The following is a 14,063-nucleotide window of genomic DNA, read 5'->3' on the forward strand; positions in this document are numbered from 1 at the left end:
GGGGGGGGGGGGGGGGGGGCAGGACTCCCAGATGGCTCAAAATTGCCCTCTAGGCATTCAAACTCAAAAACCTTCCCCAACACTGGTATAGTCTGTAGCTGTGTTTTTTTGCTACCTTTTCTGGCTATACCCCAAACCCAGCTCCTACAGACCTCTTTGTCTATTTACCTATGACAGTCTGGAGTGGGAAATGATTCATGATTTTTTAAAATTGGTTTCCTGATTAGGCCTCATTCTAGTCATTTTTCTAAGTGTTTGGAGGAATTATAGAGGAGAGCTCAGTTATACTTCATTTAACTCCACCACCTTTCCTTTTGAATGTTATTTTTGGTTTGTGATTGGTTGCTTGTCATACTGCCCTAGTTAATTCTAAGAGTCATAAGGGCAAGGACCATATTTTATCTGTCTACTTACCTTCTACTCTCCACAGAGCCATCCTTTAAATATGAATTTTTTAAAAAGGAAAAAGTTTAACCAAGCTAGCCAATACATCTAATCTAATAATATATGCAGTGTTATTAAACGTCTGTTGTCCATTGCCTCTGCAAAGAAGTTAGGAAGATGTATTTTTTTTTTCATCTCTTCTTCAGGGCCAAGCTTGAGGGACCATGTCTTTTCTAAACATTCTATCTCTTCCAATGCTTAGTGCAGAATTCTGCCCACAAATACTTGTTGAAGACATGTTTATTGCTATGGAGGAGAGAACATGAAAGAACTGATGCTGAATTATTTAATTCTCTATTCTTTAGACTATACTTTAGTATTACTTCATGTTTTCTGTTTGTTGGCATTTCATGTTGTCACATTATTTAATAAGCTGAATTCCAAAATTCTATCTTGTACTCCTACCCTCCATCCTTTTGCAAAAGTAAGGGACCCAAGGAGAAGGAATTTACATATTATATTATGTCAGGTTTTTTTTCAATATGTTTATCGAGCTTGCTGAATTTATCTTTTTTTTTTTTCTTTTAAAAATTCTTCTGTAATAGAAGGTAACTCTTTGGGAAATGGGATGAGGAAAGATTGCAGATGGAAATCTAGGTGACATAAAAAGAATAGACATAATATGTCTTGCAGAGTAATATAATGGAAAGAGTACCAGATTTGGAATCAGGAAAGGCTTGGATTAAAATCTTTTCTCTAGTACTTAATAACTGAGTGACCATGGACTATACATATAACTTGAGCTTCTGTTTTTCTCTTCTATAAAATGAAATTAATAGCTGCAATATCTTTTTGTGGTAACAAAGAATTGGAAATTAAAGAGATTGCATCAGTTGGGGAATGGCAGAACAAAATATGGTATATGATGGTGATGGGACAATATTGTGCTATAAGAATTTAACAAGATGATTTCAGAAAGACCTGGAAAGCCCTACGTGAACTGATCCAGAGTGAAATAAACAGAACCAGGAGAACATTGTATATAGTTAACAGCAATATTGTGGAATGATCAACTGTGAAAGACTTAGCTACAGTTCTAAAGGACTTAATGACAAAGAATGAGATCCACTTCCAGAGAAAGAACTGGTGGAGTTGGAATGCATATCAAAGCATACTATTTTTCACTTTAGTTTATTTGGGGTTTTGGTTTTATATGATTATTCTCTTACAAAAATGAACAATATGGAAACGTGTTTTACGAGATAATACATGTATAACCCAGATCAAATTGCCTGCTAGCACTCGGAGTGGGAAGGGAAGGGAAGGAGGGAAACAATTTGGATCATATAACTTCATAAAACTTATGTGAAAGTAGTTTTTAAGTATAGTTGTCAAAGTAAAATATTGTTACAGAATTTCAATAATAATAACTGCAATACCTAACTTGGATTTGAGCAAATCAAGTGAAAAATTGTATGTCAGCACTTCAAAAAACCTCCAAGTGCCACATAAGTATAAGCTTTTGTTATCATTTGGGTGTTAAGACTATTGTTCTAAGTATTTTCTGGTTTATTGCCAAGTGCCCCTTGCATTCACTAAGTACTAATGATAGTTAAGGATAATAGACTCTAAGCTCTTTATTGTTTGCCGTTTTAGGAGAAGAGCCCTTGGTACGATTGAGTCTCACAGAAAGACTAGGGAAACGGAAGCTCTCAGGTAAGGACATTGTGTGCAGACATTTTTTTGTTTGCACGTGTTTCAACCTGTGGCATGTTAGAAACACCTCAAACAGTATACATTCCCCAGAATTTCCCTCATACAGAAAAGCTATTAATGTTGCCCCACCACTCCTCTATACAGTTCTTAAACCCAGTATCATCAAGTTTACTTCTCCAAATTCTTTTTGCCCCATATTCATTTCATCTTTTCAACAGTTATGTGATTTGAAGTTCAAGTTTTAGTTTCATTCTTAGTAGATCTTTAAAAGTCCCTGGGTTTTAAAAGACCATGGACACTCCCTACATTCTTTCTTTGTACAAAGAAAGTTTAAGCACATTTTTTTTAGAGCAGGGATAAAATTTAGATTTAGTAAATTTTTTATGTAAAGATTTCAGGTATTTAAAAATTATTTTAATTTAAACTTCCCATTTGTTAATTCACTTTCTTAGCAGCATTTTTTCATTTAAAGAATAGAAGTGGGGAGGGTAGATAGGTAGCACAGTGGATAGGTGTCACTCTTGAGTCAGGAGAAATTGGATTCAAATCTGGTCTCAGACACGTCCTACCTGAGTGATCCTGAGCCAGTCATTTAACCCAGCTTTGCCTAGCCTTTGTCCTTCTGTCCTAAGCTTATTGCTAGGATAAAAAGTAAAGATATTACTTCCACATCATGGGACTTAGCGGTGTGATACCCCCATGATCTGGAAAATCCACATAAAATCTTTTTGTCCCTCCATACCAGAGAAGAAATCTGGATTTTTTTTCTTTTTTTCTTTTATGGGGTATTTACAGTACCTTATTGTAAAATTTGGGTTAATATTTGGTCATAGTCTATATAGATCAATGTTAAGTAAAAAAACCTATGGAAAATAAATTTTAAAATATGAAATAACTATGAAAAAAATTTTACTGAAACATTTGAGAATAATTCTGAACATACTATACAGGTAATATTACATATAATAGTACATTCATTTTGCATTTTTGAGTTACTAAACTTTTAAAGAAATCTGCTTTTCTAGCTTTGTATGTCTGCTGGCTTTTGCATTCTTTTTGCAAACATAACTTTTTATTCATTTTAGCTTTTTAAAAATTATATATATATATGTTATTAAAATATAAAATGTTGATATTATACAATACTATATATATATTTTATGCATTTCTGAGTACCTAAGCTTTTTTCTGTCATTTGTGGCTTCTGCAAAACTCCCCCCAAATTCCCATTTAATTTCTTATTCCAACCTTTGATATATCAAAGCCTTTGGGGAAAGTTGTAGTGTTGAAAGGATACACGTAAAGGCTTCTTTTTTTGAAAAAAGGAAAAAAGAAAACCAAAGTATTTGGCCCATTTTTTTCCTATCTTTTTTGAAGGACATATTTTTGATAGCTACCTAACTGTAAAAATGATAAATATTCCCTAATATGGGAAAAAGTCTCCTGAATTCAGCGGTCTCATCACACTATATTATTTTATTTTATTTTATTTTATTTTCATTTTTTTATTTAATTAATTTAGAGTATTTTTCCATGGTTACATGATTCATGTTCTTTCTCTCCCCTCCTCCCTCTACCCTCCCAGAACCAATGAGCAATTTCACTGGGTTTTACATGTATCATTGTTCAAAACCTAATCCCATAGTATTAACATTTGCAATACAGTGATCATTTAAAGTCAACATCCCCAATCATATCCCCATCGAACCATGTAATCAATTATATATTTTTCTTCTGTGTTTCTACTCCCACAGTTCTTTCTCTGGATGTCATCACACTATTTTAAATAGTGTTGGCAGGGTAATTAAAAAGCTGCCTGTGTGGGCAGTAGTAGTTGTTTTTATGAACAAATCTTTAAAACTCTTCTATCATTTAAATTGCATATTTAGCTGCCATTTTCTCAAAGGATCAGAAAACAATTGTAATCTTAGTCAAGTTTTTCAGTTCTTACTATTAGAAAAATAAAGCTATTTATAAAATGCTTTTGCAACCTAACTATTGCCTAGAGCTAGGAAAAAAGGAAATTGATGTAAGCCCTTGGGGATTCATAGTTCATACATTATTTTTTACTAGCTTTGGATACTTACAAGTACAATAGAGTTCCCTATATCTGTGGGGGATAGTTGGTTGAAACCATGAATATAAACAAATACCTGTTGATTCCATTTATAATGGCATTTTCTTATACATTCATAGATATAATAAAATCCAGTTGATCAGTTGATGAATAAATAAAAGACATTAGCAGCATTAAATACAATAATAAAAGTACGTTGTACTATTATTATATAGAATTTATAATCCCTCGTTAACCATCCAAAATTCCCCCCATGGATGCCTGAAACTGCAGTTTTCACTTTAACTTTTAACAGCTATGTTAGCTTTATAGTATTATGTTCTCCTTTCTATTGTCTCTTAACTTGTTGCTTCATGGCCTCCCACTCTTTTCTACCCAACTGTGCATACACAAACATGTACACACATATATACACACACGTAAAAAAAAAAAAAAAAAAAAAAAAACCTTCACATGAAAGCAGAAGAATTAATGAGCCTTCTCTGGCCTGATTGCTGGTGCAAAGAGGGGAACCTTTGCCCTACTCTACCCATTCAGCTGCCCACCTGCCCACACACACATGTCTGACTTCCATCTGTCTGTGCTCAGGTCCTTCCTTCCACATGTCCTTGATTTTTTTTTTTTTTTATGCTAGCCCTATTCCTCATTCAGTGGCAACCCCATTCCTGCCTCCCTTCTTCCCCTAGAATTTATGGTTGATCACAGGTAACTGAAACTGCAGAAAGTGAAACCATGGATAAGGGGAAGACTGCTTTATATCTTTAGGAAAGTTCTATCTTGACAATCTGGAAAATAATTTTGACAGCTTATACCATGTAACACAAAAGAATGAATTGAATGAAATGAACAAATGAATGAATAAATGAAAGAAAAGAGCCCCTGATTAGGAATCAGAAGGCCTACATTTTGGTTCTGAGTTTCTCCTCCCAATTGTTTGAATTTTAGCAAACCACATTATCTCTCTGAACCTTATCTTCCTCAGTTGTAAAAGGAGAGCATTTGTATTAAGTGATCTCTAAGGTTCCTTCCAGTTCTGAAATTCTATGCTTCTTGGTTGTTTATGGGGTTACTTTGGTTACTGGAATTCATCTGTTAGGCAGTTAGAATTTTTTGCACATTCTTAGTCTTGCCTTTAGTTCACTTATATCGAAGGTTATCTTTATCTTATTTCTCCCCTGTCCTACCATCTTTCTCTGTGAAAATTGTATTACTTTCTCTGAGGTGGAGTTTTCAAGTTCCAAGAATATTTTACTGCTATTTATCAGATAAAACAGAAAAAAATACTAATCTCCATAGATATGTTTGCTTTTCCCTATTTATGGTTTTTCCTTTTTAAAAATTGTTTCAACTAAATTCATTTTGTTCCTTTGATTTTAAAGGTGTTGACAGTGACCCTCCACTGAAGCGAAGCCTTGCTCAAAGGCTTGGGAAGAAAATTGAGTCTCCAGAAATGAATACTGACAAAACACCAAAGAAAGGTACCCTGGTTTCATAAGTTTTAAAAATTACCACACATCTTTACAATTGCTATTTTGCTTTGTTGGCAGTTAAGGCTTTCTTTGGCTCCTAACCTATATGAGCAAACAAGATGATGGAGTTATAGGACCATGTCATTCCCTTTCCATAATTTTTTTAAATAACAAAATAATTTCCCCAAACCCATCAGTTTATTTACTGATAGTGCAAAAATAGTTTTTCAAATGTATTTTCCAGAATATTCTAGAGATATGTGTTTGATATGGAAATCATTTTTCCAGAAACAGGTTGTGGGGTCAAGGACTAGAAAGGAGAAATTTTTAGAGAAAAATGGTAGATACATAAATGGAAAAGGTGAAGCCCCAGGGAAATTCAAGGGCACTAACAGTAAAAAAGTGTAATTTCATTATGAAAATTGAAAAGGAATACATGAAATTCAATTAGATACCAAAGAGAATACTCAATTTAATAATTTTGTGTAATACTGCCAACAGAATTATCTTTATCACTTCTTTTATTATTGTTCTTTTCATTTTCAGTTCAAGTTTCCAAGTCTCTGAAGGAGAGATTAGGAATGCCAGCTGATCTAAACAGTATGGAGACAACAGGTAATAATTATTCCTAAAACTGATTCCCATATTTTTTCCCTCCCATAACAATGTATGTGTTTTCTTTGATTTGGCCATTTGAGCCAGGTTAGAGGTTAGATTTTGAAACAACAGTTGCCTTTCTTCACTTATAAATAATTCAGTTTTCCTTTATTTCCCTACCCTCCCATTTCTAGTCATTTTCATTTGATAGACATTTTTCATTTACTGTCTTCTCTATAGGAGGAGGGAATATCAATTCTAGTCCACAGGCATCTGATTTCTTTATGTTTTACCAAAAATGGCTATCTTTAGAATAAGCAGAAATTTATTTTTATTTCAAAAAGCATGGCCAATCTCTAGATTTTGTGGCAAATAACCACTTTCTAATATTTTGAATACAGGATTCATAGCATCAAATGCTTTTTACTAGCATGCCATTTAGAAAACAGCTTTCAGGTAGCAAAAAGTACATAATGAAGTCAAAATTTATTTTTCCTGTTTTAGCAGAACGATCTGCTAAAGGTGGAGAGATCCATGTGAAGACACTAGAAGAAATACGTCTCGAGAGAGCCAGCCAAAAACGAGGAGACTTGCTAACCAAAATTAAGAATGAAGGACCCCATAAGACTGAAGATTCCAGTTTGGGGATGAGAAGCTCCTCTGCTATCCGAATCAAAACATTTTCTGAGGTCCTGGCTGAAAAGAAACACCGACAGCAGGAAGAAGAGAGACAGAAAGCTGAGAAGGAAAACCCTTCTGTCAAGCTCAGAATAGAAAGTGAGTCTAAGAAACCAGCCACCTTGCCTCCCAGCACTACCAGTAAAGGGCAGCTGGAAGAGCCTGCAATGAAAACCAAGCCCATGCAGGAGGTACATATAAAAACCTTGGAGGAAATCAAACAGGAAAAAGCATTGAGAGTGCAACAGAGTGCTGAGAACAGCACCAGCTCCCAGACACAGCCTGAGACTACTCCAATCATAAGACGACTTCTCCGCATCACCAAAAGAACAGGTAGCAACATTATTTTGTTTGCAAATTAATCTTTGCTATCCTACCAAGGTATCCATTCAGCTAAAGATTAATTCAACACAAACTGGCCTGAATTTAAAGGTTAATGATTTGGAGTTTGATTTGAATACAGGTGTAAAGGAAGAGAAGAAACTTAGTGAAGCAGGTGAAACCACATCTCGAATTGGTGTTAGCAGAACAGAGGCTATTGAGGTAAGAGCATTATTAATATACTTTACAAATACTTACTTTCCAAATAAAAGCCTTTTTCTTCTTACATCATAATTACTCCCGATGGTATTCTGCTTATTGGTGATTAGAAGTGAACATTTGTCTCCCTCCTGTTTTATAAAAAGACAGTTTTTCTTCTGGGTAACCTAGTGTTTAAGGGAAATGTTTGTATAAGCCCTCTTAATCTTCTTTTCTAAAAGATATACTGGCCTTTGAGCATAAATATTAATTAGGCTGTGGAAGATAAACATTATGCATCCTATATTAGTCACTGCAGAATTCTCCTTGTTTCCCATACTTTTTCAAAGCAATACCTTCAGTCTTTTGTTATCTTGCTAATAGCTTTTGGTTGTAGTCATGTTTTAAAATGCTAGAGTTAAATTCTCTTGGATTTTTTGTAGGTTTCTTCACAGACTTCTGATGAGACCACAGGAGATAGCATTTCCAAAGTTCAAGTCAAGAAATTTGAAGATATCATGAGAGAGAAGCGCATGCAGAAGCAGCAAGAGGTAGAAACACTACCAAAGGAGAAAGTTCTGACACCCCTTCAGGAAGAAGCAGCACCCAGTAACACCCAAGTGGTAGAGAAATCAGAACTGAATACCGTATCAGGAATCACCCGCCAGCTGACAAAACGCATGCCAATAAAAGCCCAGCAAGTAGAGGTAGAAACTTCAGGAATTGGGGATTCAATCCTGAATGTGAAATGTGCAGCACAACCCTTGGAAAAAAGGGGTAAAGGTAAGAGTTATATGGGATCTCCTGAAGAATAGGATTGTTTATATAGTGAATCACTGACTAAACTGGAATAGTAATTGACAGGTTGCATTTAATTTATCCTCTGAACTTGGTGGAAAGAAGGAAAAATGTTTTTGAGAATTAAAAAAATGAAAAATATTCTTTCTATAAAATTATAACACAGTATCCTTAGAACCTCCATTAATCCACTCTTCCAGGGTCAGCTACATATCCATTGAGTACCAGTAACCTATAGAGACTATAGGATTTAAAACAGAAAAACACTTCTTAGAACATATATTATAGATACACTCATATTATAGATGAGGAAATGGAGGGGAAAATGTTTAACCCAGATAAAACAGGTAGTTCATAAGAGAGTGGGGGCACTCAGTCTTCTGGGTCTGTGTTCAGGAATTTTTTCTACTATACCAAATCTTGGTGATAGCTGTGGAGATGGTAGTTAACTCTTTGCTCTAAAATCTCAGATTCAGAGACTCATAGAGTTATAATTGGAAAGAATCTTAGAGGCTTCCTACTAAACAAATGAGAAAACTGAGACCCAGGAAGATTCTGTGACTTAACCCAAGTCACACAGAAAAATATGTTTCAGAGCAGAGATTCAAAACCAGATTTATCTGGTCCAGGTCCAGAAGTCTTTTCTATTTATGATTCAGTCTCAAGCCATGAATATTATTCTTTCCCCACTTAGTGTCACCTCTGCTATTGTTCTTGGTTGTGATGGTTTTCATATAGTTTGGACTGTTGAACTTATCTAGGTGGTTTTTCCCCTCCTTCATTTTCAATTTTGTCTTTCTCAAACAAATCATTAAACCTTCCAAGTCATTAATGCTCAAGTAAACATGATCTTTTAAGTCCTAATGTGACATATTTCATTCCTAGCCAGTAGTCAATCATTTCAGTATCTTAAGCCAAAAACAAACTTGTAGTCTTTAATTTCATCTGTCCGGGTGGCTGTTCGCTTTCAGTATCCTTTTTATTTTTAAACCTCAAAAGTTCTAACCTTTATGAGAAAAAAAAAAATGAAAACACTGTTGCCATCAAGTTTTTTTAATGTTCTACACAGGATTACAATATAATAATAGGATTTATACACCATTTTGAAATTTGCAAAACATTTTACATATATATATTCATTCATTTAATCTTTTTTTTTTAAAACCCTTACCTTCCATCTTAGAATCTATACTATGTATTGGTTCCAAGGCAGAAGAGTGGTAAGGGCTAGGCAATGGGGGTTAAGGGACTTGCCCAGGGTCACACAGCTAGGAAGTGTTTGAAGCTAGATTTTAACCCAGGATCTCCTTTCTCTAGGCCTGGTTCTCAATCCACTGAGCCACCCAACTGCTCCCCAAAACACTCATTTAGGCTTCATAGCAACTCTGTGACCTAGGTGCTTCTATTTATCACCATTTTACAATCATTAGAAGTTGGTAGTGATCAATAAGCTTAATAATGGGAATATCAGGAGTTAAAGAATAGTAAGTGATAGTTATCTATGGAGTTTGTGGTAATTTTTTTTATCCAAAGTCTATAACAAAAAAAAGACAACTATTTCAAATAAGTCACTTAAAGGGGATAAGCAAATGCATTATGTCAATTATACAGTAAGTCATGGTTTATATCTCCATTTTTTTAATACCATTATTCTTCTAACTTCCTGTCTATACCGTCTAAATACTAACCAAATATCATCTTCCCCCTGTAGCCAAGCCCAAGGTTAATGTCAAGCCATCGGTGGTTAAAGTCATTTCAACCCCTAAATTGGCCACAAAACGCAAAGCAGCTGAAGTCCACCCTGCTGTCATTGCAGCTGTAAAGCCACTCAGTTCCGGCAATATTCTTCAGGAAAGCCCAAGCAAAAAAGCAGCTGTGGTAAGAAAATTATTTTTGATCCACTAGTGGGAGTTTTTTTTATCTGTCAGAAAAGATGAAAGTCTTCTACTATCTCTGTAACTTTGATAACATATTCTGTTGTTTTTTAATATTTGGGGTCTTTATAATATAAATTCTTTCTCTTCATGAAGAGAACTAAATATTTACCTGGAAGGAACAAGATTGTGTTATCAAATCCAGTTTCCTTCCTGGAGTTGAAAAGTTTCATCCCCATCCTTAAAACCCATGCATTAAGTAGGAGTTAGGCATCAGAGGAGAATTTATCTTCCTGGAGAAAGTGAAAGAACATTGACATACATTATATTTTTACAGGCTGCTGTTCCAGTTCTCTCTGAGGATAAACCAGTCACTGTGTCTGAGACAGAAAAAACCCCAAACAGGTAAAACATCACTTTATTCCTTTTGGTCAAACTTTGTCACTGCAAATATCTGTGCTTCTAATACTTGTTTTCTCTGGAGAACCTTGCCCCAAATCAGTTCTTACAGACACTCCAGATTCAGCTAGATAATTTATAAGTGAAACTACTTAGTAAGCCTTAAAATACTGAGAGAAAATGTAAAAAACAGGATTGATGTCCATTGTTACAACATGTATTCTTACAGTACTTTTTCTATACTTCATAGTTTTCAAAAGATAATCTTAGCACCTAATTGAGTGTCCTGAATAAGAAGATGCTTGATTCCATGTTACTCAATTATTATCCGACTCAAAAACATTCTCATGTTAATATGGTATCCTAGGGCCTGAGTGATTTAAACTAACCAGTGGGGAAAGACAATTTTGTAATAATGGATTCTCTTTCCTTCTCATAGTCTTGATCTGCCTCCAAGCCAAACTTCTGATCCTCTACCACCAGAAGTATCTAGTCCTTCTTCATCCCAAGTGGCCACAAAAAGCCGCCGGCTCAGCTCTGCCTCTTCAGGAAAGCCTCCCCTTTCTGTGGAGGATGACTTTGAGAAACTGATCTGGGAGATCTCAGGAGGCAAATTGGAAGCAGAAATTGACCTGGATCCTGGGAAGGATGAAGATGACCTTTTACTTGAGCTATCGGAAATGATCGATAGCTGAAAGTGGTGACAAGATTATTTTTTTAAAAAAACTCACCAAAAAACTGGATTTTGTTTCATCTATTATAACATGTGCCTGAGGTTACTATTTCTCTAGGCCAAGATTTGCCCCAATCAGAAGCATACCTCAGAAGTACCTATACTTGTTTGGGCCTCCTGTGGGTCAAATTAAAGAGAAGGCCTTTGGGTAGCCATCCTGTCTATTATTGTTTAGCTTTGAGATAAAGTTCCTTGTCTCACCCTATTCCCTTTTTTCCCCATCCCCTCCTTCCCCTACTTTAAAAAAAAAAAAAAAGTGGGCGATAGAGAGAAAGTAGTTTAGGTTGGGGGGGGGCAGAAAGGAGCTTAGAGGTTTAAAGTGTACATTTGTTAATTCTGGCTTTTTTCTTTGGATCATCTTTGTTGTGTGTATGAATAGATATATGAGAAAGATATGAAGATAGCTGCTACTACTCTTAAGGACCAAATTTCATTTCTGCCACTGTATTTAAATTGTTAACATAGCTTTAGAGAAGGCTAAGTAGCTACAGGGAGCAAACCAGAATAACATGGACAATTTTTTCAGGTCCAAATTTTGGTGCTTCGGTTACTCTGAAGACTTCTAACAAGCAACAACTTATTTATTACTACTGTAATTTTAAAAGCTTTTTTTTTTGCTTGAAAGTGCCTCGGTGGTCTCAAGAACTACTGTTACTGGGATCCCCTGGTTTCTTAAGACATGATTTGAAGAACCCTCTTGTTAGCATGAAAATTTCTGCTCCTCCTGCCCCCCCATTTCTCCAGCCCCCCCCCCCCATTTCTCCTGCCCCAATACTTTTCCACCACCACTGGCATTGAGTCACCAGGAGTTGTGTGAAAGGTTATGGTTTGTTTGTTTCTTTTTTAAATCTGTAATGCTGCAGTTCCAGCAAATTCTCCTGCCCAAGAATTCTCTGTCCGTGACCACCTAAAAAGGAAAGCTGAATCAGCTGCTGATTTTCATATGTGAACTATAGCAATACACTGAACCCACTGTAGCAGGGATATTGAGATGCTTTGGAGGTGTATTGTGTACCTTCCATCTTTGTAGATGATTTTCCTTATTACTTCTGAATTGATTTTTTTTTTTTGTTCTTGACAGTCCTTTTTACATCCCCGCAAGGGTTTTAGACTTGTCCTAGAATAAGCCTAATTCAGGCCTGTGTTCTCAGAAGAAGATATATTGCATTGTAAATATTTGTGTTCATATGGTATTTTGGAGAAAGAGGAAAAAATACTTGTCCATTTTTATAATTCATTATAGGTGGTATCTTGGTTCCCTTAGGGAAAATTGACCCACCTGTCATATTGGCTCCTAAGGAACTGCTGTTGTAGGCGGCTCATCAAAAGGAGAACTTCATGTAATCTCATGGAAGGGTGGAGAATGCCACAGGACTACCCATCTGGCCTTGTTGAGGTCTGAATGGTTATTCACAAACAAAAGTAACTTGAGAAATTTATATATTTTTTAAAAATTAGACACAATCCCCATTCTTCCCTCTATAATTGAAAGTATTTGTTGTATGAGGACCCCTCCCCAAGGCCAAGCATGGAATGTTCTGGTTCTATTACCAATTGCCTCCTCCTCCTTCCTCTTCCCATTTCACTCTTGAGATCTGTACAGAGATCTCTAATCCTTTTTGTAAATAACCATTTTATTTTCATTTTTTATGATTTTGTTTGTATCCTATTTAAAGCACTTGTAATTATTAATCTGTGTCTGAATCATTCATGTTCAGCATCATTTGAACCATTAGTCATTACGGAGAAAGACATTTGTGTTTTAAATAAAACTGGTGTAGGAAATTCTTGGCAGTGTGACTTGTATGTAGCTTGTTAACATTACATCGATGCATCTGATAAGGCAGATGGCCCAGTCAAATGACTTCTATAACTATAAATTTCTTGATCATTCACTTTTGGATTTATTTTCTAGAATCTTTAATGATTACATGTAAGCAAATAACCAAATGTATTCAAAGTGTGACCATAATTTAGCTGCATTACTTAAAGGAACTCATTAATCATTATATGCATAACCACCTGTTTTTCTGTAATATATGTAAGAAATGGACACTAGGATTAATACCAATGTGCTGCACTTTTTTTTACAAAGCGTAATTTTAAAAGCAGCTAAATAAGTCTTTATACAAGATGATAAACTGTAATTCCCTAGTAGTCAGTAACTATACTTTTATATAGTTTATATAGTATCTTATATAGTATCATTTATATAGTATCTTAAGGTGGGCAAAGCACTTCACAAATACCTCATTTTATCCTCCCAACAAGCCTGGAAAGTAATGACTATTCCCATTTTACAGATAAGGAAACTGGGGCAGGTAGGTTAAATGACTTCTGCAAGGTTATATGACTAGTAAGAATATTCTTTCAATGGCTAACTGTAACTTCTCAGAAAATCTGCCCATATCCATATATCTAAATCCTAACCAATTTTAAAGGTATAGTTCAAATGCCACCTTTTGAAGACCTCAAGTCTTCAAGACACCTTTAGCCTTAAGTAACCTTTCAATTGCTAGATTACTTTGTTTTCCCCTCACTTATAAGATTTATTACATATTGCTTTATATTATAATTATGTATACATAACTTTTCTAATATAGAGCTGTCAGAGACCTTAAGAGTTCATTTAGCTCAACCCTTTCATTTTAAAGTTGGAAAAAGCTTGAAAGAAAAGATTGTGTTATCTTTGTGTTCACAATAACACCTAACACAGTGACTTGTATGAAGTAGGTGTTTTGTCAATTTTTTTTTAATGAATGACTAGATCTTTAAGATCCAACCGAGCTGCTGATCTCGTTTAGTAGAGAGGAAGTTTC

General features: G+C 35.1%; 1 protein-coding gene across 3 annotated transcripts in view; it reads left to right on the top strand.

The window, feature by feature from the left end:
• The window catches only part of ZC3H11A (zinc finger CCCH-type containing 11A), a 32,898-nt gene extending 19,869 nt beyond the window's left edge, over positions 1–13,029 (top strand). For 2 of the 3 annotated variants that reach the window (XM_044671660.1, XM_044671662.1), the window contains exons 9-17: positions 2,041–2,100; positions 5,557–5,655; positions 6,193–6,261; positions 6,748–7,254; positions 7,385–7,464; positions 7,884–8,223; positions 9,950–10,116; positions 10,450–10,517; positions 10,951–13,029. In XM_044671660.1, the coding sequence (XP_044527595.1) occupies positions 2,041–2,100; positions 5,557–5,655; positions 6,193–6,261; positions 6,748–7,254; positions 7,385–7,464; positions 7,884–8,223; positions 9,950–10,116; positions 10,450–10,517; positions 10,951–11,206 (1,646 nt within the window). In that variant the 3' untranslated portion in view covers positions 11,207–13,029. The remainder of the gene's footprint in view (positions 1–2,040; positions 2,101–5,556; positions 5,656–6,192; positions 6,262–6,747; positions 7,255–7,384; positions 7,465–7,883; positions 8,224–9,949; positions 10,117–10,449; positions 10,518–10,950) is intronic. The other variant, XM_044671661.1, reaches the window with a different exon arrangement.
• Positions 13,030–14,063: the final 1,034 nt, after the last annotated feature.

Source organism: Gracilinanus agilis, chromosome 4 (genome assembly GCF_016433145.1).
Source record: "Gracilinanus agilis isolate LMUSP501 chromosome 4, AgileGrace, whole genome shotgun sequence".
Classification (NCBI taxonomy): Eukaryota; Metazoa; Chordata; class Mammalia; order Didelphimorphia; family Didelphidae; genus Gracilinanus; species Gracilinanus agilis.